The sequence below is a fragment of the Cylas formicarius genome, unplaced genomic scaffold (assembly GCF_029955315.1).
Source record: "Cylas formicarius isolate icCylForm1 unplaced genomic scaffold, icCylForm1.1 PGA_scaffold_6__28_contigs__length_40554024, whole genome shotgun sequence".
NCBI lineage: Eukaryota > Metazoa > Arthropoda > Insecta > Coleoptera > Brentidae > Cylas > Cylas formicarius.
In genome coordinates, this window is record NW_026844347.1 from 3257860 (window position 1) to 3283411 (window position 25552).

The window sequence follows — 25552 nt, forward strand, 5'->3', positions numbered from 1 at the left end:
AAAACCAAATCTTGTTTTTTATTCATGCCTTAATAATTTTCTCGCCGATGGTATTTATGAAAGCAAACGGCTTTTTGGCCATAATTAATTCTTAATGGTTAATTCCAGTGGCAGCCCAGAAGCACCATATCACCATATCCAATAATTTTGACAAACAGTGTGGTACAAGTTTCTTTTTTGTAATATAAAATGCTTTTTTGTAAAGAAGCTTAGGTGTGGTTTCGGGAGGCAATTTGGCAGTTCGGTTTATACTTTTTATTTCCAACGCAAAATGAGATACTTTTTATTTTTAGCTAGTTTGTCGAGAAAAGATGAAAAAGGCACATGTTCGCCAAAAATATTTTGTAAAGTCTATATGAACATGTTGGTCTTAAAATCATGCTTCATTTTTCCTAGATTTACTTCGTGTTTGACTCCGCTCATAAAGTTTTGCACCTGAGCGAATTATTGAGTTAATAGCCGCAATAAGAAGAGACATCATTCTACGTTTAATTAAAAATTCTGAAGCAGGCTCCACAAACGTAAATTTTCTTTTTTTTTTTACTACCTAATCTAAAATACCCAATTATACACTGATCACGTTTAAACGATGTCCCAAGCTAATTCTAGTGTTTCCAGTTGCCCATGGGTTGGAAGCGATCGATTATTTTTGTTAGATATTTAAAACACTAACAATATGGGCGATGTTCTGGCTTTCCGCTGCGACCCGATAGTCTAGTGCGGCACATTCCTAAGTATTCACTTCTCCATCAGACTCAGCCCTCGTTAAATGTCGATTATTCTATGACGGCTAACTTATTTACACAGTTTCGTCCACCAGTTTTCAGAACTCGATTCTTCCCAGCGTTAGGCATCTGCATTGTGTTATTCCAAGCACAATCGGCATTCATCCTCATTGGCGAGGCCAATGTAGTGCATATGTTATTTGAGGCTGCAGTATTCAGAGTGTATTGATATAGAGGTGTCGGTCCTTCGGTTCTTTATAGAATATCCTATCACTTTCTTCGGTTGCTATGATGCGAATGATTCCTCTATTATTTCATTGCATTCCATGCCAATTGGCGGGATACAGCCAACATCGGCTATTGTGATAATGGTTGCACTTCCGTTCCTTTCCTCGCTTTTCCTCTTTCGTTACTTTTCACTCCACTATGATATCTATATGAGTCCTATCTTATTAGAGCACCCTAACTGTTCGAAAATATTGCGACACTTTCCGTCCTTTGATGCTCCCGATAAATGCCAACCCCCCTTTATAGGTTTTGGAGTCGTTCGTGTACCTTTAAGCCTCACCGACTGCCGCCATAAGGTCGTTCTTACACTGAGTACACTCATCTCTTCATAAGATAGGCCTGCCATTGATATCTTAGCATCAATCATGCATTCCTGGCAAAGCCGTTCGGAAAAGCCTGTATGTAGCCGACCTCGCCTTTGGAGGTAGGTAGTCCCACTAGAGTTGGTCGTTGTAAGCGTTGGGCAGCTTTTGCAAATTTTCGCCTGAGTGCGTCCTGTCCCTTGCGCCACTAGACTACAGAGCCATGCGCTATTAAAATTTAATTCACCCAGTGATCTTTTCGCGTTCTGCATTTTATTTAGGGTAACTCCCAGATATTTTTGCTCGTTTAAGAAGTTTGTAGTTCCACTCAGAATGGAAAAGTGTTACGGCCTTAAAAAAAGTACTAGCGTTCGTAAAAATTCGTTTATTAAACTAATCTAACTCGTGACTAATGTATAGTTTATAAAACTTGTAGATGCATGCGCAATTGTTCGTCAAATCGAATGTTAAGAACTTCTATAAAGTTTATCCTTAGAAGGCGAAAGCGAATTGCGCAAGAAATCAGAAGTTCGGAAAAAATGGATAATTTTCCAGCGTTTTCGCTAAAACTCATCGGTTTTTCTATACTAAATCTCGCCAATTTCGCCGCAGCGGCTTATAAAACTCATTACCTATGGACAGCGTGGCGCTAGCGAAAAATTTCTCTCTCAAATTCCCATTCGGCGAAATTTATAGTTCGACATAGAATGCTCAATTGCTTAATTTGACGTTCACGGGTGCGCCATTCATCACGGCAACCGATAACGCACCGCCAAACTTAGCACCAACGTAATATTCCTGATAGCGTTTTCCTTTATATAATGCAAGACCGTCGGGTATTTGGAAAAATGCGCCATACCTGCAGCTGCTCTTCGCATCGGACTTCCATTATTTCAAACATAATAAAAACACAACGTCTCATTATAATTTAAAAAAGAACGACGACGACGGTCCCCCCCGGTTCGTATATTGCGGCTCTATTGTTAGTAACAACATGACCCATTATGATACTTTGTTCGTTACGCTGTCTCCTCGGGGGAAACAATAATAAAAAAAAGCGGTCGCGCCCGCCAGCGGAAAATTCATTTCATCCCCCGCTTGTTGATTATAATCGTAATGGGAGGGGGAAAATCCATGCTCATTTGCGAAGCAAGATTGCTGTATCGTCCATCTGCAAATCAACACTGTTAAAAACGGAATTAATTGATTCCATGTTGCGGTCGATATTATTTTTTTAGGTATCTTCTTTAGGTACCTTCTACATTACTGAAGGTCGGCGACAATGGCAGCAAACTCCTCTATTCCTTGCCGTTCTCAATTTTGTCCACTCTCTTATCTTTTGGAACCATGAACATTGTCGTCTTCCGAGTCCCTTCCAACCCGCTGTCTTTCCTTCCATGGTCAGTCTCAAAAGTTGATATTTTTCTCCTTTGTATATATGTCATAAATAGCTGATTTGGCGCGCAGGAGTTCTCTGTCTGTTCCCATCATTCTTATATTATTGTCATTTGTCATTCGTTTGGTCTATGGAATCTTCATAAGTCTGCGCAAGACCCACATTTCAAATGCTTCCAGTCGTTACATTATTCTCGTTCCCATTGTCCAAGATTCCGTGCCGTATAACAATAGAATAAACGTATGTTATCATGGTATCGAATATCCAGTGACAGGACAGAAAGGTTTTGGGTAATCCAGCACGCGAGATACTTAAACTTTCTCATCTCTTCTTTTGGAGTACCGTATATTAGTATATTGGCTCATAAGTTTTGACTTCTGATGATGACCATCACCTTTGTTTTTAATATAGTTATTGTCAGGCCATGTTGATCACGTGATTCTACAAGTTGTTCAGTTCTTGTGAGCCTTCTGATGGATCTGCAAAGAGGACCTTGTCGTCTGCATAGCGTATATTGTTCTTGTATATTATGCAACAAGTGCGGTAAACGGTATTTGGCTCACGAGTTTATTTGACACGAGGGGAGCGCAGCGGAGCAAGTGTTTAATAAACGACTGACTTAAAAAGTTTACCGAACGTGTTGCATACTATGCTTTTTCTACGACCGTTAGTTTTTGGGTACATTTTCGCATAACAACACGAATACATTCATACATGACCCTCAGAATTGACAAACGTCAAAATTCAAGTCGTGGGAAATATCTCCGAAAATATCCGATTGCTCCCGTGGGGAACGAAACTGACGTGGTAAAATGACGGGAGTAAAAAAATATTTTACCGTTCACCTTCATACCAATTTCGCTGTTTTCTAATGCTTTTTGAAATATATATTCGGGGTAAGTGTTAAATAAAAGAGGTGAGAGAATACAGCCCTGTCACACTCCTCGTCTTATTGTTGTTTCTGACGATAGCGTGTCACCAAACCGAACGAAACCAGTCTGCTTCCAATATAATTTTTTTATTAGTTTAATGTCTTCGGAGTCCGGTCTCGGTTTTTGGAGTGGATGTAACAGTGTTGAATGCTTGATGCGCCTTTTCATAGTCAATGAATCAAAGGTACACGTCCTTTCTCTTCATTTTTCAAGTAATACTGTTAATCCAAAAAGTGCTCCCTAGTCCGAAGTCCTAGTCTGAATTGAAATTGTTTGGGATTTATATTTTGTGCGCATTTCAGATAAATACGATAGATACGTTACGATATTTTTAGCATAACTTTCAGAGTATGGCTCATTAAACTAATTAATGTGAAATCGGAGCACTTTTTTGTTGCATTTTTTTGGGATAAGGTACAATCTAATACAATACAAATGTTTTATTGTATATATTACAAAGAAGATTTAGGCAATTACCTTACATCTTCCATATTGCTATATACCTTTAGAACATCAAATGGTAATCATAACATTAGTTAGCGATTCGTTAAATTGATCCCCTGCACATTTTTAAATCCACAAATAGAGAAAGACAGAATATATATAGCTAAAATTTTATTCAGTAATGGCCCTAAATAAGAAGAATAGAGGTTGTAAATTCAGAGATATTAAAAATATTTTGCTCTTAGATTCACACTATGATATTCGGACGTTTTACTAAGCGACGCCATTGCAACGTATAATTATCAATTGTTGTGTGAAAAATTAGTAGCTAATCAGAGTCAATAATACTCAGTTTCATCAAAATCCACAGAAGAATCGTTAAGATTTTGTTCTTGACGCAATGTAATTTCTAAGGCAGACATTTTGGGACACACGTTTATATAATCTTCTATGCTTGAATTTTGTTTAACAATGCAACAGTAGAATTACAGCCTATCATTAAGTAACACAATTACCTTCTACATAGAGAGATATAGTACTTTGCTGTAATATTACGCCACCCTGTATATACACACAAAAAGAACTGCGTTTGTAGAATAAATATGATTTCAACCAATAATTTTGTTTATTCTACAAACTGTTTACCTAGTAGGTTATCTGATGTTAAAGAAAATACCTACCAGTGGCCTTTATGCACCATTGGAACTGAATATTGTCAAAGAAGAAAAAGTTATGCCACTGCTTATTCTGAAAATAAAATAAAATGCATAGCGTTTTTGATATCTTTATTTAATTCAGGGTAAATTTGTCGTTCAATTCAAATATTCAAAATTCTACTAAGGTCGTAAATAACGTGAAATAGTTGAAGGATTATGTCCAATTAAATGCCATTATCTTACTTTTTTTTCTTATTATTACAAGACCAGTGTGAGAATATTATTACACCACTAGAAATGGAATTTCAATTGCATATAGTCCGTCGCATTTTAAAATGTTTTTCAATCCTGAGTTGCTCACAGATCAACCAGCAGACGAGGAAAGCATTATATAAGATAACAACAAATTCAAATATTCAGGCGGACTGCCGTTAGTTTAGTTAGGATATTTCTTTATCATTTTTTAAAATTAAGTCAGTAGTAGTAGGTTAATGAAGGACCGGTTTACCAGGGTATGTCAAAATTCAGTACCCAGATTTTTGAGACGTACTTGAAATAAAAGTAAGACCAGCACCTTTTATAAAAAAGTTTTATTACATTTCTTATTTTATACATTTACTTTAAGGAAACTTGTAATTTAGATTAAACAACCAATGAGCAACGTTTTTATTTCATTACAAATTTGAATTGAAATTTTTTAAGACCTAATTAGAATTTATTTTTTCCCCATAAGAGAGGCAGATACGAATAATTTACAAAAAGACCAAAAAGTTGCTAAACAAAACAACAAAAACTCATTTCGCATTTTACAGCCTATCAGTGGCGCACCGCAAGAAAGTTCTTGGGGTATGAGCGCCAAAAAATAACCTTTGTATAGAGCATTCCCGAAACTTAATGGCCTATTAGAAGTATATGGAGAATGGAAAAAGATACGCACTTAAAAATTGGGTTGCGACCATATTGGTTCGTATTTTTGTCAAAATCTGAGAGGGGTGGGTTGGGTTGGTTAGTTTAATTAATTTGGAATTATATCCTTTTGTCTTTAAAATTCGCCTTATTAACATGTATTTAAGTTTGATATTGTCTATGGCTGTATTTTTAAATATCCCGTTTAATTTACATTTATATATTTTGTATATTTGTGTAATTTTGAAAGCAATCTATATGCGACCAATTAATTAAAAAATTAAATATAGTTAATTATTTACATGAGAGGTGTGTTCTGTCAAATTTTCTGAAAAATAATATATGTTACATAGAAAATTTAAGAAGTTTTCATAAAATCTAAAGATGTAATAATATAAAAGACATTCCATTTAAAAAATGAAGTTGGTGTTTGAGAGGAGTAGCTGTGACAACTTTCAATGCTACAAATATTTTAGAAATGGAGATCATATGTCTGTGACCGAAATTTTAATTTTTCGTATACTTGCATCATCGAGTTTGGGCCACTCTGTATATACATATTTCAACTGAATGAACGAACTGAATTTTAAAACTCATGCACTATATCGCGCTATTTTACAAAATTTTCTAAGAACTTGTTTTTCAAAATTTCTTTAAAAAGATTTGAACTGAAGTGTGAAGTGTGATGGATGTACATTTTGCGTTTTCGTAACAGTAGATATCGAATACGACATATTTTTTTTTTAATACGGACTGAACACAGCACCCGTACTAAACGTGATTAAAAGCGGGATACGCTAAACCCCAACCGCTAACCTCGGTCGCCGCCAAAATGCTATTCAAATAGTCAATCAATTTCGGATTTAAGTTACGCGGCAGCGGCAAAACCTTTATAAATGCAACAACCAGTTGGACTAATATTCCCCGGTTAATTTTCGTCCCGTAAAAAAAATAGTTAAAACAATTTCGATGCGCATTATCAATGCAATTTCAAATCGAAATATCGCGGCGCGTGCACAATAAACAAATCGCAATCAGCCGGAATCCACCAACATCTCGATAAAACGGTAACGTTCGAGGTGGTTGTGGGTGGGATTCGATATTGCAGCAAACATTCCTTCGGGGGACGCTTCATCACTGACGCATTCAAAGGAAATAATTAAGTCCAGTTATATGTATATAAGCGGTCCATAATGCCGTGATAATAATTATGCCTGCGATTTGGTTTCTGGATCCTGACGTTCGGCGTTGCCGGTGTTTCCGTTAATTCCGTTTTCGATCTCTGCGGTTGACGGCCAAAGAGAATCGTGTATAAGGATGTGCGTATTGCAAACTGCGGTTGAACGATGAGGCTGGTGCGCTGTCCTAGCGGTGCATTAAATTGCGGGCGAGTATACAGGTTGTTTCAAAAAAGATGCTCCATTTTCCAAGATTGTTAATATTTAAAGAAAAATCTGCATATGCATCGGCTTGACTATTAGCATGTAGCCTTCGACACATGGATATTCGGACCCGCCGTTTTTTAAATATTGAACAACTCGTTCCGTTGGAAAAGAAGCATTCCCGGACCTATGTTTATATAAAATATATTCTTTTTTTTTTTTTGGATGACGAATCTTTGACCGAACGTGGGCCCGCGTTCTTTCAAACGTCCTGTATAGCTAGCCCTAAAAGAAACCTTTGAATATAATGTTCTTTTTCAAACCATGGTAAATTAGTAACTCGAATCCTAGATGTCAAAATTACTCATAACCAAAAAAAAAAAATTACGGAATATATATAAAAAAGGTATATAATTCTGTTTAAAATGTATATTTATTTTATTATTTTCAGTTCTGTCAAATTTCACGTGGATTGAAATGTTTCATTTTACTGTCACATTTAACGAACCCTAAAAATTTTAGTCGATTTAAAAACCGTAACAATTTGTGGAATGCAGTGTGGCACAAAAATATGAACAACTCAAATTGGCCATGGAAAATTCACGAGGAGAAATTATTTTCCTTGGTTTCATGATGGATAAATAAAACTAATTTTTTTAATTTGTGTCTTACTTAAGCCGTCTTTTTTTGTTTTATCAGGTTAAACTAGAACAAAATGTGGGGAAACCGTCCCGCGTGATCCATATCCGCAACATCCCTTCCGACGTCAGCGAAGCGGAAATTATTCACCTGGGGATGCCCTTTGGCCGGGTGACGAATGTCCTCGTACTGAAGGGCAAAAACCAGGCGTTTTTGGAAATGGGCGACGAGGCAGCCGCCACATCGATGGTCTCGTATTTTGGTGGATGCGTCGCTCAGCTCCGTGGCAGAGCGGTTTACGTGCAATATTCGAATCACAAAGAATTGAAAACGGACCAGACCCACTCAAATGCGGTAAGTGAAAGAATACCCGTCTCACATACATGAATCGAATAACTGCCACTAAAAACATTGCGCAATTTTTTTTCGTACATGTATAACAATGGCTTAATCAAAATTTAATTCTTAACACAAATAAAACAAACATAGTAAGCTACAATTTTTTTTTATTTTTTTGCGAAAGTTCTTTATGATGTAGGGTGAATAGCTACTAGAGATATAGAGGGCCCGCCTATATTGATAATACGGGAACTTATGAAGCAACTATAAAATAATAATTCAGAAGGTCCATTCAACAAGCATATGTCCAAGATTTAAATTGTCGTTTTTAACCAATGACCTTGCGACATTGAACAACCCAACATGGTCGCTGACCCATTGTGAATAAGTTTGGATGCGGCATATTTTTCTCAAAATTTGTCCAGATCCCATTAAGTGCGTGGATATCGCTATATACAAAGAAAATGGCGTAAAGTTCAGGTTAGTGGGTGAAAACTTCGGTACATCTTTGCCGTTGTTTTGGTACATTTCATTTCCAGATATGAAATTATAATTTATTATGAAATTATAAAATATATTTTATATTTTGGAGAGTTGCTATTCAAAAACAAGCAACGTGTTGCTTGCTTCATTTGCTATTTAGTATACTTAAAAAAAAACGTTTTGCACTCCTAAATGTGACTCTCAATTATAAATTGAAAAATTTGGAAAAGTTTATACAGTGTAGTATATTTCAAAAACGAGGAATGTTTCATATCAAGTTTCTATTCATATATTTTATGTGTAGAATTTGCAAAGCTCCCTGCCTACTACATAATTTTCAAATTAATCCTTTTTCCAAAAAATATACCAGCAATAGTTTCAAAAAGCTTTCAAAATTTAAATGCCCATTTTTGTATATACACGGTGTATTAGTATAGCAGAACTTCAACAATCGGTAATGTATGAAATCGACAACATGAGCTAAGGTAATTTTAGTTTAATTTGTTTTTTTTTATCTTGGCAATCGCCCAGTAAGTAACGTACCTTCATCGAAAAAGAAACTGCTCAAAAAGTATTTCTCACATGAAAAATTGTCCAGAGGCGTTTTGTTAATGTTATATTAATTTGTATCATTTTAAAATACTACAAAAAAGCAAAAACCCATCACTTTTTGGTCTCCACAAATACTTGAAATGTCATATTAACAGCTAATACGTGACAATATATCATAAAATATTTTTAAGTTGTAGATTAGATTAAGATTATATTTATATACTTCCGCTTAGTTTGAAATGTGTATCTCGAAAATTATACTTGGTTTGACCTGTTTTTATATAAATTTTTATATAAATTTTTTATACTGACCTTAATAGTACCGTTAAGCTCTTGCTGCAATCAGCTGTGAGCGCTCCAAAATAATTACGAATTTTTAGCTATATAAAATAATATAAATATCAATCTAAATGAAATCATTCATTCAAGATTCATTCACCATATAATCGAGAAAAATTTCACTCGGGCTTCTTAAATCTTGGACGTACTGCATACAGGTTTTGCCATTTTTTTTCCTTATTTGAAGACATAATAATGGACCAGCAAAATTATAATAACTACTACGTGAAAAGAACGGTTGGCCAAAGCCTCAACGAGATTACACTTACCATATTAATAATTTACATAGATCGCCAGACATTGCAAAGTCCACTCCAAGTCCGGCAATAAATAAATATAATATTATCTAGGTGGCAGTAATTCACAGACCTCGTCAAGACGATACCACATTACGCGAAGGCTGTTTATGCGTGGATACTGAAACATATGCGCCACCCCCATAATCAACGGCGAAACTTCGGCCGTAAACTTGGTCCTTTGCGGGCTTCACATCACGAATTATAGTCTCCTTATGTATGATATTTACATCCTCCTCCCTTGTACTTCGAGGAATTACTTAATTATGTGGTGTTGTAGTACTAGGTGACTATACTCGCATCCTATGCTTTGTTTTGCGGTGTTAACGGCCATATTGGTTTGTGGCGAAGATCCGGGAACAGGCATTACCCGCAATCGCGAGAGACACGTCTCAAACCAATGAAATAAATGAAGAAAATTAAGATTTTGTTTGATTCTTTGGGATTTTCCTAAAATATTTTGAAAGGGAACTTTGTGCAGTTATTATTTTCTAGAAATCGCATCAACACAAACTGAAAGCCAATTACACTATATGCATGTATTAAAAATTTATAAATCTTAGAAGGAATAGCAAGATACCCAAGGAACAAGGAAAAGTTTAGAATTAGCAATGGGCTCTGTCTGTCAAAGACCAGTTGCGGAATTAAATCGTTCATTTTAAGACAAAAATTAGCACTACTGCATTTTCGGCATCTAGCGCCTTTTTTGATCTGATTGAGATTGCTAACGTGTATTATTACGCATAAGCATTTTAATGCTGTTAGTATTCAATTTTGTTCATTGTTGACTTATTATTACTTTGCAAATTTGAAGGATATGTTTTTAAAATTAAAATATTGATCTTCGTATACTACCTAGAGCTGTTCCTGTTCAGTTTCGTGAGACAATATGGCATTTTCTGCTAATGTTGTTTTTTTCATTTTTGTTACCTTTATCTGCAGTTTGGAGGCTACTTACGCTCATTACAAGTTGCTTATTTATAAAAGCCCAACGTTTCTAGTCCACCAACAATTCCTAATACACTTCGGGGGTTTGTACGAACATAATTTGCATCAGCCAACCGAATTCTTACGATATCACTAATTTTGAAAGATGAAAATTATTCAATAATTCAGCATTCTCTTTTGTAGCTACTCTGCAAAAATCCCTTCTTGCTATTCAGTCAATGCCCAAGAAGACGGCGTACAAGGTTGTTGATCAACCACAATGGTTTTTTGAGTGTGAATAATGCTTTCATCTAGCCTCATTCTAGTTTAACGCCAAAAAATGTATATAAATGAGAATGGTTATTTAAAAAAAGTAGTAATTTGTAACCATTTTTCCATCACAAGACGCACCCATTCGTCTTAATTAGAACTAAGTCAAAAAAATATTTCATTTCACCTTTTTCCTTGTTTTAAATAAAAAACATCTCTTCCAAAAAAATAAGCCTGACCTGTTATACTTTTTACAAAACTTCTGGATTCCTCCTGTGTCGTTTTTTGCTGATTCGAACTTGCTAAACTGACCTAAATCAAATACAAGACGATGAATTTTTTCCATGTAAAGATTGTGTTCCAAACGTTTAGAATTACTATGTTGATTTAACGGTACAGGCTGGGCCAAATTCGATATTCTGTGGGGGTTTTTCTTATTTCTAGCAGAGATAATCAACAACGAGTAGTTATATCCTGGACTGGATTTTTGAGCACTAATTCAAATATCAAAACCGATACGTGTTGTATCATTGCATTGCGTTTGCTGGGGGAGTTTGCATTTTAGGAAATAGTACAATTTTATTTGTGAAAATTCTGTTTTTTAATAGAAACGGTTCCAATAAACGTTTTTTTGATCGCCTTTTTCGAAAACATCTAGATATCAAGATATTAGACCTCAAAATTGGTTTTTTACTTATGTTATAAAGTTCTCCTTATATTGATTGTTCATTGAACGGATTTTTTAAGGTCGCTTTTAACAATTTCAACTTTTTTAATCTCAATAAGTGATAATCCTACAGACCTCCATTTTTATGTTCTTCTAGAATTTAAATAAAATAAATTGGAAATATTAACGATTATCGCCATTCGATCAAACCGAAGCATCTGAACACTTGTATTTATCTTGGCTTTCGCCCGATTCCATCCCCATCCAATTTGGTTCAAAGGGACGATTACAGAATAATTTCAGTCAGCAATATTTTCCGTTATATTTTTTTAATTCTGGATTTGTAATTACGAACGAATTACAACTACTACTTTCAAAAGTAACTTTCAACGTCGACGTGTTTGCCTTTAATTAAGACGTGTTTCGGATCGAGAGCCTGTAAAGTCAAGCTAAAAGTCCTAGATTGATTTTAATTACTGCTGCCTCTGTGTCATTACCGTTTCTTTGAAAGATGAATTTAGGGATATTTGAACAAACTTTGTTGATTTACATTTTAAAACTATCGATATCCGACAGTGCACTATATATTTTTTACCGATCGGTAAAAACGTAAAAATCCAAAATCACTTTATTGTTAAGTTGGAACCTCGATAAAACCTTTGTGGAAGAACACTAGCTATTTCACCTCCTTGAGTCAAACTTAATATCTACTATATATCGTGATACCAACAAGAAAGTAATCCATTGAAACAAAGGTAGGATTCCTATTAATTATTACATACCACTTTAATATATTTATATAATTAAAGCAGAACAAAAATTAACTGGAATTTTATTAACATCACCATCAAATCGGTTATATCAATATCCAAAACTACCTGATTGGAAGTGAATAGCAAAAAAAAATCATAACAGGGCCTTGTTCTCTATTAAAAAAATAATGTGTATGTGATGTATCAGGTAGTCCAGAATTAATCTACAGTGACTGCACTACATACTACTACATACTCCCTACAGATTTCCCAAAAGTTCCTCATAGTATGTTTTTTTTATGTAAAAAGTTAAACAAAAAACGTTAGCTTTTCGTATGATTATGAAAGTCTTTATTTGTCTCATATGTTCATATCGATGCAAAAAAATCACTTTCCAGTCCTTTCTTTTTACAATCACTTAATCTCTTAAAATCGCAAAGAAACAATGCAAAAAACTAGACAATTTGTTCCGTCAAGCTTTGGCTATGACTTGAACTAACTGTATATTCCTTAGAACCTGTAAGAAACAATAGAGTTCTAACGCGGGGCCAACCTTTGATTGGTGGAACCGATGACGTCACTGTATTGTTTTTGCTCGTTTCCTTATTATATAATATCATTCAAGTAAATGTTCAAATTACTTGTATTGCATTGCATTATTGTGTTGCACTTGCATTATAACTATAAAGTTGTTCGGAAAATCATTTCGTTTTTTCCCGTCAGAGGACTTAATTACGTTTTTTCAAAACCAACTTCCCACTTAAGCCGCATAACCATTATATGTCTTGAGAGCTGATATTGCAAGGCTTGTGTGTGAAAAATTTCTATTAATTCTACGCAGTAGTTTTTGGTTGGTGCCCTTTTAAATATGGAGAGCAATAAGCAGCATTTTCGTCATATTTTACTTTTTTACTTCAGAAAAGGTAAAAATGCTGTCCAAGCGAGAAAAAAATTAACGGATGTGTATGGAGAAGGCGTGTTAACAGTACGCCAGTGCCAGAACTGGTTTGCAAAATTTCGATCCGGCAATTTTGATGTCGAAGATGCACCACGGTCTGGAAGGCCGGTCGAAGCTGACAAAGATGCGATAAAGGCATTAGTTGGTGCAAATCGGCGAATAACCACACGAGAGATCGGTGAGAGATTAAATTTGTCGAATTCGACTGTTTATGCCCCATGTCCTTACGGAGCGAAATTTGTGTCGTCGCGTTGACGTCTGTGATTCGCTCCTCAAACGTCAAGAAAATGATCCATTTTTGAAGCGGATTATTACTGGGGACGAAAAATGGGTTGTATACAACAATGTTAAACGCAAGAGGTCATGGAGCAGAAAAGATGAACCGGCTCAAAGCGTGTCAATAGCCAACATTCACCAAAAAAAGGTGATGCTCTCCGTTTGGTGGGATGTCAAAGGAATCGTTTTTTTTGAGCTTTTGCCGGACAATACAACGATTAATTCAGAAGTCTATTGTCATCAACTGGACAAATTGAATGATTCACTTAAAGAGAAGAGGCCCGAATTAATCAACAGGAAGGGTGTAGGGTTCCACCAGGATAATGCAAGACCTCACACAAGTTTGGTCACTCGCCAAAAACTTTTACAGCTTGAATGGGACGTACTGCAACATCCACTATATTCTCCAGATCTGGCGCCTTCCGACTACTATTTGTTCCGGTCCCTGCAAAATTTTTTGGATGGCAAAACCTTTACCTCAAATGAAGATGTCAAAAACCACCTGAACCAGTTTTTTGCCAGCAAGGACCAAAATTTTTATGAGATGGCAAAAGGTGTTGGACCAGAATGGCCAATATATAATTTAATAAAATATTTATTCATTATACGAAAACTGTCTTTCATGTTCCCCAAAAAAAACGAAATGACTTTCCGAACAACCCAATATATTGTAGATTAAATCGAGATAATGCGTTAAATGTGAATAAAGTAAATGATATAAATTAAAATCATATCATAATCGAATTTAATATTAAACGTTAGGCGTATGTAATAAGTGCTCTCTCCTTGTTTATATGCCTATAAAGTATAAAAGTTTCTTTGTGTTATTTAATTAAATTAAATTTTGGTACCCTTACTATTAAAATATCAAATATCCTCTAGACACACTTCACTGCAAATTCCGCTTATTAAAAACTTCCAGAGTATTTGATGTAGTAAGATTGTGGTTATATGTTTACAATATTCAAGACCATCATTTTGTTTCAAATCTGACCCTGCGATCTAACTTGTTTGGTTCTACTCACATTGAATTAAAGCTAAGACAAAAGGCAACGGCCGGCTGCGCATCATAACAAAAAAATGAATGACGGCACTCAGCTAAGAGTCCCCTATCTTTGCTTCGGTAATATCCACCCGTTCTCTATTCATTGGGGCACCAAAAAGAGAAAACCTATGTACATATTATTTCGGATGAAGCATTTTCTGTAGTGTTTGCACTAATTGGGCTGGCCCCATACGTACCTCCGCGACTATTAGTGCGTCGCAAACAACCACGCAATGTAAACAACGGTAATGTAGATTTTCTCAGTTTACATTGTGGATTAACCTCGTTTTTCCGTTCCATTTTTTAATACGGGTTCCCCGCCGCCGTAGCAGCGCGTCACTAATGCGAGTTTTTCCTCATGGCGAGCGAGCGTGAAAGCCTTTCAGCCGTTTCGCTTTTATTAAATTATTAATGCCCCCCCCTTAGAAATCGTTCCGCCTGCTTTAGTTTGGCTTCGTATATATTGGCGAGACGCGGGGAGTTTTCCCTTCATACACCGCGCAGCACCGAATAAATTCGGACCGGTGCCCAGACAGACCCGCACTGGAAAATACATTGGAAAATTTGGTTTGATCCTTTAGGATAGAGAAACAATTATTACGTGCATAATAAATAATCAATTAATGGACCCGATGGTATGCCTTCGCGCTAAATTTCCATTTGCAAATTCCCCGACTTTTCCCGGTTTTCCTTGACCTTTAAAATAAAATTTCGAATTTTGAATACGCCGCGTGGTGCGTCGAACCTTTCCGGATAAACCTCGAACCTCACACCGTCTGACATGAGTGGTTGTCACTGTATACCGTACTGTAATGTACTGTCGGTCTCTTCTAACAGAACTAGGCAAAAGTTCTCCAAAAGATATACCGTTTTTACAATCTTATGGTTTTTGACTTTAAAACCCGCCTGTTGTAAAGTGGAAGGGACCATCCTTTTTAGCACGTGTACCACAAGCGAAGGCCGTATTTAAGATGTTAGCCGACAAGAACTATGCCGTGCGGACTGTTCTATTTTAAGAATAGAATTTAAAACTACCAATGGATTCTTCATTGCATGGACGAATAATAATCAAACGCTACACAAATCCCTCAGTTTTCAGCATTTGTATGCACGAAGTACCGAAGTACATTTCTGAAACGTCATTGTGGAATTGCGAATCTATTTATTGAGTTAGTTAAAAAGTTAAATACCGGAATATGTTGTAAAAACGACATATCTTTTGGAGAACTCTACGTTCGGCAGATTTTAATGTGGCCAATTTGCAAATATATTGTCAGAGCAGACAGAACTTGCCATCAAAACGGCGGCGTATCATGCGCATTGCAAAAAAAAAGATTGCAGCATTATGGCTGCTTAATGAGAATGATTTGCAGCGATATCTTTTTCTACCAGCTGTGTCGATGAAGTTTATATTGGAATAGAATGGAATCTTTTATTCGTTAATCCCATATTGGAAGATTACCATACAAGCAGCAGGTTGCCTGCAAATAAATGATTCAGGTATAAAAATCAAATTCAGACTATCAGTGCATAATCGCCAGTTTTGCTTTGCAACAATATACTCATGCCGAGTCGGCGGCAATCAGCGTTGCAGAAAAAAAAATAGAGTTTATTTAAGTTTTATGGAACTCATTTAAACCGTGAGAAGACGTACGTGACTCTTCTATCCATGGCAGCTTATGAGAAACTAGTCAATGTCAGCTTCCGAGATGTTTTAGCGCAACAGTGTGCCGTGTCGTGTTTTGGGATCGAGGAACTTTAAGGTAAAATTGAGGCAGATCGTTGGGATTTAGCCGAGAACTTTTCTGGAAGCTGTTTGTGAATTTATAGGTTTGTGCAAATTTTTCTGTTATTGAATAATCGTCATAATATAAACCACGTTAGATATTTCTCCATATTTATTGACTGAATTTTTGTGTCATTCACTCTCTTACTAACCAAGTGCCACAATTACATTGAACATATTTTTTAGAAAGTTTATTTCTAGGGGTGCATAGGCACCGACGACTAATAACTTCTACAATTCGCCAAACGTTCGGCAAGTTTCAGTTAGTCAAGGTACCAAAAATTATTTTTGTTTTAAGTTGGTAAAAGCAGGGTTTATTTGGAAGACAGTTTATACGTTTACATAAGATATTCGTTAGAAATTTGAAAAGAAACTTCCACAAGCTATTGTAATACTAATTAAAAAACTTCAAAAGAGCTTAACTGAGCTCTGAAGAAGCCAACAGGATGATTGGCGAAACATCAGAAAGTTCAATTCAACAACAATCCACGCAGGAAGAATCCAGAAGTTTTGTGAATAATAACATTCTTTAGAACTTTATCTAGAAGAATAACAACCAAATGTCTCGGCCTTTTTGTTTTTTTTTTACTTCCACTCCAATCTGGCTCATCATATAAAAATAAAATATCGTTTAGTGGATTGTAACAATATTTTCTCATGAATTTTTGAGATTTGAGATTATCTCAACCAGCAATTGGTATTTCATAAAGAATTGGTATAGTTTAATAAACATTAACAACCAATCTAAGGCCATAGTTTCGAGGAAGAGCGAAGCGATAAGCATTTTTTTAACTACTATATACGATTTGAAAACATGACAATTTCATTAAAGAATATTTATTTAACAAAGGTAGCGTGTTGCGGCTGTCGTGACCCAAAGCTTTTGTTCTATGAAATGAAAGGTGACGCAAACAGAAATGCCATAGCTAGATTTTAAGATACAGGGTCATTTTGAAAATTTTGCATGTTCAGACACCTTTTGTAGCTCGGTGGTGAATAACTTATCGAAAGAGTGCGGGGGGTAGGGGGGCTTGATGGTGTTTTTTCTGGATATGTGTTTAGTTTAATTTTTTTGATAATACATCCTTTATTACAGAAACCTGTCATAATAATAATAACGCATTGTGTCCTATTTTTCATAATTATCATATTTTAGGTTAACACAAGCAGAAGGAAATAATAAAAATACTAAAAAATAATTATGGAAGTCCAGAACTGTTTGACAACTGAATATTAGGAAAACGAGCATTTTTTTCGATTGCATTTAATTGAATTAATTAATAATTTAATAAATTAATTAATTAATTAAAAATAAAACAAATTTAATTTCTATATCAAAATTTGTGAGTCTCAGAGGAACTGAAGTCTACGTAAAAAACGCTGTCCAGTCCAGTGTTCATCTTTTCGATAAGTTAACGTGTAACAGAACTAAAAGTGCAACATTTGCAAAATATTTAAAATTACCTTGTATCTAAAAAAGCAAGATAGGTATGACAGTTCCATTTGTTTCGCTTTCCTTTCATAAAAAAATCCTTGGTCACGACAGCCGCAATACAGCAGCTTTCTTATTGAGGAGGTACGCCGTAAACCTATCACAAATTAGACACATGATACGTCAGCGAATTAGAGCAGGAAATAATAATAAACTGCCCATTTATAGCTTAGGATTTAATGTCATAATATATATAATTCAATAATAATATTAATGAAATTTCGAAATTTTTGAACTGTCAAAATAACGTAAAACTAGTTAGAAGATTATTTTATTTAAAGCTAGAAAGTGTCTGTCTGTCTGTCTGTCTATCTGTCAAATCTTTTCACCATTTATTTGACGATCTAGACAACAATTAGTAAAACTTTAGCGAAATTTAGTTGGAACCCTGCCCAGTTCCTGATAATTCCTTTTTAATTTTCTCGCAATGCTAGCTTATGAATGAACGAATCTCCTGTTCAAGTCCGCCCCTGTATCGTGAATTTACAGTTTACACGGATCCGGAGTAAAAACACCGGAGCCCGAGCCGTAGCTTGGTGTAAATAATAAGGGCGTTCGGAGTCGAACGTTATTCATAAAACGGCACTCATGGCTTCTTTTCAAACGCTAGATAGACCTCTTTATCTTCGTGTTTGCGAGTCGGCGACAATATTTCAGCCTTTTGAAATCCTACCTAAAGTTGCCAGGTATTTGAGGAGGTTTATGACTTATGTACTTTTGGGGAACGAGCATTCCCTTGTTGGACTTCGGACGAATTAGAGTGACTGATTGATGCCATTTGATATTTATTCCCTTTTAAAATATTCGCATAAAGAGAAATTAAGATCATCTTATAGTTTACTTCGTAGATATAATGTACAGCAAATGAAATGTTTGAAAAAGAAAAGAAAAATATAGTTGAACTGAGGTGGCTTTTACTTGATGAAAATCCATTTATCAAAATAAATAAGAACAAAAAGTTCAGATTTTCACGAAATTATATATTATGACATTTGATAAAGACACGGTGTTGTCGAAACAATTGTCATGTCATAATATATAATTTCATGAAAATCTGAACTTTTAGTTCTTATTTATTTTGCAAAATATAGTTTTTTTTTGGGCTGAAACGCACGCATTACACGGTCGACAAGTGAAATGTTTATGTTGTTTTATCTCATCTAAAATATTTTCAGTGAATCATGTTCAGTGTTATAAAAATAAGACGCCTTATATATTGTGACAAGCGAGTGAAAGGGCTAAGTTCGACCATGTAAGCGTTGAGGAGGTTGTTAACAGTTCCCGCCATTCGAGAGAACGACTGAAACATTCGACCACCGTCTCGTAAAAACGCAGCGATCTATAAATACAAAGAGCTGCTCCATAGGGAGAACGAGAGAATATATCGTCCGATAAATAATTACAAAATCAAACGAACTTACCTGTAATGAAGTTCGATTGTAATTATATCAAGTCCTCGTGAAGCAAATAAGAACAACGTAGTTCCCCCTTAACATAGCGTACATCACGAATTGTTAAAGCAAAAAAACTCTCTATCGAACCCGCCCGAACCCATCGGGTCTTACGATGGTCCGATAATGCAGTTAGCTCATTTTTTAAAGACTTTCTGCAGTTGTTACAATTAAGGATGGGAATTGGAGCGCCAGCCAAGGAGGGAGGGTCTTATTTACTTCACGAGGACTTCATATAATTACAATCGAACTTCATTACAGTTAAGTTCGTTTGATTTTGTAATTATATTTCGTCCTCGTTTCGTAAATAAGAACAACGTAGATGTTTAAAGGTACTTACTTAATTGTGCAACTATAGACCCCCAAGGAATATAAAACTTTTTAGAGGTCAATATAAAAGTATAATATATTGGTAATCCAAGAGAATAGAAATATAAAAAAACAAAGCAATTTAATTTAATATAGAGACATAAATATTATTATATTGAGACTATTCTAATAGGGTAAGCGTAAGTATCACAAACAGGTCGCTTATAAAAAATTGATTGTTGGCACCAGCCCGCAGCTAATGAAGTGGAGGCATGTCTTGTTAAATGAGAAGTATATTTGTTAGAGTCACAAGACGTTACGTATCCATCGACAAATAGTTTGCGATGATGCAGTTTTTTAAAGGTTATTACAAAACTTCTGGATTCCTCGTGCGTAGGTTTTTGCTTAGTCGAAATTGCTGACGTTTCGCCAATCATCCTGTTGGCTTCTTCAGAGCTTGACGGATACTGAAATTAAGAGTCTGTTACATTCCGAACTTCGAATGGATCGTGTTAAATTTATATACGATAAAAGCGTGGTAGCAACAAAATAGTCTTATCTGCTTTATAGAAAGGTAAAAAAATGATGGATTGCTCCCTATTAGGACCTGATGTCTTAATACGCTTACTAATAAATATTCGAACTCCCTGAAAAGAGTTTTATATCCTTAAGCTCGATAAGAGAGAGCGTCTGCACTCGTTGTGCTGAAACAAGGCCAATAACATTGACAATTTAATTGAAACGTACGTTTTTCACACTACCGCAGATGATATATATCATTTTTGAAGGTACTAAATATAGCATCATATTTAGCCGACTATTAAAATGACATTTTTTTTACACCACACTGACTAAACTAATAATAATTAAACAATAAACAGAAACGCAAAATTGGGTAGCTATACACACGTCAAACGAGTTACGCATTGTACGGCACGAAAACAAGGAATGAGGTAACTGCGTTATCCCATCGTAAGACCCCACGGGTTCGGGCGGGTTCGATAGAGAGTTTTTTTGCTTTAAATACCATTAAAATATCGATACCTACTCATTTCGATAGTACTCAAATCTTTTTTCGATACTACTCAAATAAATACTCCTAAAGTATCGATACTTACTCATATCGATACTTTTAGCACTTTTTTATTTTGTATTTATTTTAAGGAAACTAACAATAAACGTTGAAAGACAATAATTAAAACAAATTAAGAAGGAAAAGAAAACTTAAAAAAAAAAAACTTAAACAAAAAACTCCATGATAACATTGGAATAATAAGCCGATGATTACAATATATAAAATTATTGGTAAGCAATCTCTTGTATGTTTGACAGTTTATGTTGGTTGACAATGAAAAAAAAATGAAGGGCGGACATCTTTCTCGCTTTTGGCTCGGGCTCTGTCGAGTGAAGTCGGACGAGTTCGGCTTGGCTGGCGCGAGACAACGCGTCACCATAGATCAGATAGAGATTATGTTTGTCTGATGCGTTCGGTTTTTTTTTTAATAATGAGGCTGATTCGATTTGATACCAAGTACTTTTGTTTCGATACCGAGTAAGTATTGCAAGATTGATTCGATGCTATAAATACTTGGTATCGAATCAAAAGTATCGAGTTCCTACCCGTATTTACTAGTATCGGAATATCCGTAGCTTTAAAAATTCGTTGTGTACGGTGTGTTACGGGGGAACTACGTTGTTCTTATTTACGAAACGAGGACCAAATATAATATACGTTATAAAAATTATTAGTGGTTTATGTGTATAACAAGTAGTAGTGTGTAAATAATATTAGGTCTTAGTGACTTTAATTGTTATTTTGGACAGAATAAATCTGTAGTTCAGTTTCATTTTACTCGGTATAATTTCACACATTTTTTTCCGAGTGCAAATGAAAGCTAATTTCTCAAAAAGTATAATTCAAAACTATCATAGCGATTTATTGGCTGAAGATAATAAAAACATTAAAAACCGAATCGTGCATCTCATTTTTTTAAACTTTTCTTGCTAAGAAATGCTAACCAAGACTAACAGGTAAAAAAATTAAATGCATGGTTAATGGAGGTTTACTGGTCACTTATTAGAATAAACAACCTTAACAGTGCTTTAAGAAATAAATAAGCAAAACATAGACAGCATTGGTTGAAAAAAATATTTTTTCCCCATCGTTACAAGAATCGATTAAAATTGTAAGCTATGATTATCCTCGGTTTTTTTGTAGGTATTGTATTAACACCGTCGCTTTGGAGAGTTCTTTCTTTAAGTTGTTGAACACTATAGTGAAAGAAATCATGTTTAGTATACGCAAACAACTCTCATTTCTATTTAGTATACCTATTGAATTCGTTAGTGCCATTATGATGTTTTGAAATTGGAAATGGCTAAATCTTGTTTTATTCTTTAATTTTTCGAGTAATTCCATCGCAGTTAGATGTGTCCTTATCCACATCGATAATGATGAACGTTATATTTGTGGAAAAGTTTCATATAAACTCGAGGGATACTTGTAAAGTTCTAGGAATTTAGTCATAATTTTGATTATTTTGTTAATTTCGTCGATATTACAATGTAGTTTTTCAACATAATCTCCATTTAATTGAATACATCAATTGATACACTATTTATTTAAGCGGTCCCAATTAACTTTTTCGGTGTCTCATCAATACACCTATTTATGAAACCTATTATACTAATTTAACTTTCAAATCAAACACCACTGGGTGCAAGGTCCGAGGAATGAGGTTGGGTGTGGAAGCAAATCCCATTCGTAAATCGTTGAAAACATCCTTCATTTTTCTTGTGTGTGGTTATGGATTATCTTGTTGCAATAACGGACGCCTTTGCAACTTTCCAACAGTTTTTTGAAAAGTGCCTGTCGCAGTGGTCCGGATAATAAATTCGAATAATTTTCTGCCTTAATTTTAGTCCGATAAACCATAAAAATAATCCCTGTTCAATCCCCGAATTTAGTAAGGGTGGCTTTTCCAACAAACGGAACTGGACGCACCTTAAGTGCGTGCAGGTCAGGCATTCTTTGGATTAACTTTCGGCCTCAGGATTCAAAAAGGAAATACACGTTTCGTAAGTGGATGTTTTTCGTTACCGGTATTAGACCTATTGAGTTTCTGTTCTGGCCCAACAACCTTGGCATCCAGCGCACCGAAATCTTCGAACACCTAAACCAGACTGAACAATATTGCACTAGTTGTATAAATATGACTTGTCTAGTATCAACATGGTCTATAAGTTCTTTAATGGTAGCGCAATTTCCAGAACTTTGGAAAGATCTGTCGTACAAGGCAGTGATTTTCGTTTTAAAACGTTTTTTACTTTACTGTCGCAATCCCATTCGTTCGGAATTCAACCCCGGCGATCATATTTATGTCCCGGTCTCGACCGCATTACACCGACGTATAACTTTGCGAAATGCATAACATACCGTTCGTTTTTGCAGTTTTCTAATACCGCAGGCAGGCCGCAGCAAACCGTTTGTTACGGGAACGCCATTCGATTCCCGGTCTTTAAGGGCGTTTTACGAACAGATCGTAAAAACCCGTTCGTGAACACGTTTTATTTTTGATCGTTACCTCAGGTTTCATGCTTTAAAATAATGTTTGCGGTCACTAGTTGGAAATTGAATTTAAAAATTCATTAGGAGCGCGTGTGGGAGGGAATGTTCAGGCAAATTTTGCCAAAACAAACACATGCGCGATGTGTTATTTTTTTATCGTAAAAAAAAACGGACGGGTCGATTCGTTCCGTAAGAAACCTTTTTGAATTCAACCTTTTTCATAATTCCATTAAAGTCCGGTTGCTGTTGAACAAAAAGCGAAAAAAAAAATACAGATGATACCCAGGAACAAACAAAAATGGCCAGGAATAAGAAGCAAGTTCTCTATTCTTTGATATTTTTGTTTTTTTTGTCCGACAATTGCTGTCTATTACAAAATCAAAAAACATAAGTGTCAAGAAAATTCTGTATAAAAATTGGGGTCAACCTTTTTGGTAAACCTATTGGCATTAATAGGAAGTCACAAATGATACCAAAGAACGAAACAAATTGTAAGGAAATATTAACTACTCTAACTACTTTTAGTCCTAGTGTTTATGTCGGCCTATTATTAATCTTCTATGCTACTCTGTCTGCCGTCCAATCGTGCATCGCTTTTACAGGTCTTATTTGCTGCGCTGGGTATCGAGTATTCGAATTTCCTCGGTTGTTTTCGAGTGAGGCGCTCGTGCGTTCATTATGATGATGATGATGATGTGATGTATGTACAGGTCGCAGTATTTTAAAGACAGATAAATTGGATGTCATCTGGTTTTGTTAAAAAAAAAATGTTCCTTCGGAACTACAATTTGGTTTTAGGGAAGCAAGGTGAACACATGATGCTATAAAATCCCTAACCTCGCAAATATCGAATGCGCTTTTCTTGTAAGATCGCTGAAGGTTCAACAGAAACATATTGTCAAACAAAAAGTAACGTGCAGTAATACCATAAGCGACGGTTCTTATATATATATATATATATATATATATATATATATATATATATATATATATATATATATATATATATATATATATATATATATATATATATATATACATTTATTCGTAACGTAACATGCCCGACGCTGTTCAATGAAAAAGAAGACAACAAAAAATAAGAAGAACGGACGAGACAGACAACTTGTCTTAAACTAGCATGAGGTGGGGAGTTAAGAGTTAACAAAAGATGAATTTTGATAATTAAAGACGCAATATAAGTTTCAGTTCTCTATCTCTGTGTAAATACTGTAAATAAACTTATTCACTTTGTTTGTTGTTTATTTTTGTACGTACAGAAAAACATAACATTTTCATAAAATACACTTTTCCATATAACCACCTCATTAAAACATTAACCTAAACAGTAAGTAAATGAGATATTTCTATCTTAGCAAATGTTATGTCAAAATTGGTAGGCACAGCCTAGAAAATAGAAAAAAGGATGTAATTATAACAGGAGATAAATGAAAAAACAAGAAACAAACCATATAACAAAGTAAAACAACGACTGAGCTACACTGTGGAATTATTCAACCCACACCTTATGTGCTTCGTAATTTTTCTTTAAAAAACTTAGCACAAGTGGAACTTCTTTGATGCTACTAGGCATTTTGTTGAACAATTTAACTAAAACGTCTGTCAAAAATGCCGGTCCTATGTTTAGGTGCTTTCGCGGATCGCGACGAAACCAGACTCAATCACTTTGTTCAGCAAATATTTCAACGTGCGCATTTTATTAACTTTGGCATCGAATAGACTGTGAGTGCGTTTTTTCGATAATGTGTTCATTGTCGACAAAAATGGCCGTTTTCATTGGTAAATTATTGGCTTTAAACGAAAAGTCGTAAAGAATGGGATTATTTGTAGGCTACGTCGAGAGCTACAATTTTTCTATTTACGGTTTTCGTCTATCATACTTGGTGCGCTGGATATTTGAGAAAACCGCCGTTTTTGGTGCAATTTTTTCATTTTTCATAGTTTAACACGACTTTGATGTAAGGTCCAGTGCTTATTTGAAAGGATGCAGGGTGCATGCACAAGAGACTCCATTCACAAATTGCTAATGCTTCTGTGATTTATGACGATTTATTAATTAAAATTCGTTCGTCTTAGCGCATAGTTATTAAAAATCTAAAAATAAAGCGTGGGAAATATCTATATTATATATTTATTATTATTCTGGGAAATACACAACTTATAAAGAGCAAAATCAATATATACTTACGGACAACCAGACGGTATTCAATGCTTTAAAATCACCTCAGTTCTCCGAACTGACGGTTTCCGTGATCAACGATTTTTGCCGTTAATATCAACTATGCATGAATCTTAATACGACCACTGGGCAAACCTCCTTCTTGTGTTTCTGTATTTTAAGTGAACCTTATTTT

General features: G+C 35.1%; 1 protein-coding gene across 15 annotated transcripts in view; it reads left to right on the forward strand.

Annotated features, from left to right (window-relative positions):
- LOC132703146 (polypyrimidine tract-binding protein 2) overlaps window positions 1-25552 on the forward strand; it is a 569388-nt gene that overhangs the window by 504846 nt on the left and 38990 nt on the right. For all 15 annotated transcript variants that reach the window (XM_060672251.1, XM_060672258.1, XM_060672266.1 and 12 more), the window contains one exon: window positions 7731-8024. In XM_060672251.1, the coding sequence (XP_060528234.1) occupies window positions 7731-8024 (294 nt within the window). The remainder of the gene's footprint in view (window positions 1-7730; window positions 8025-25552) is intronic.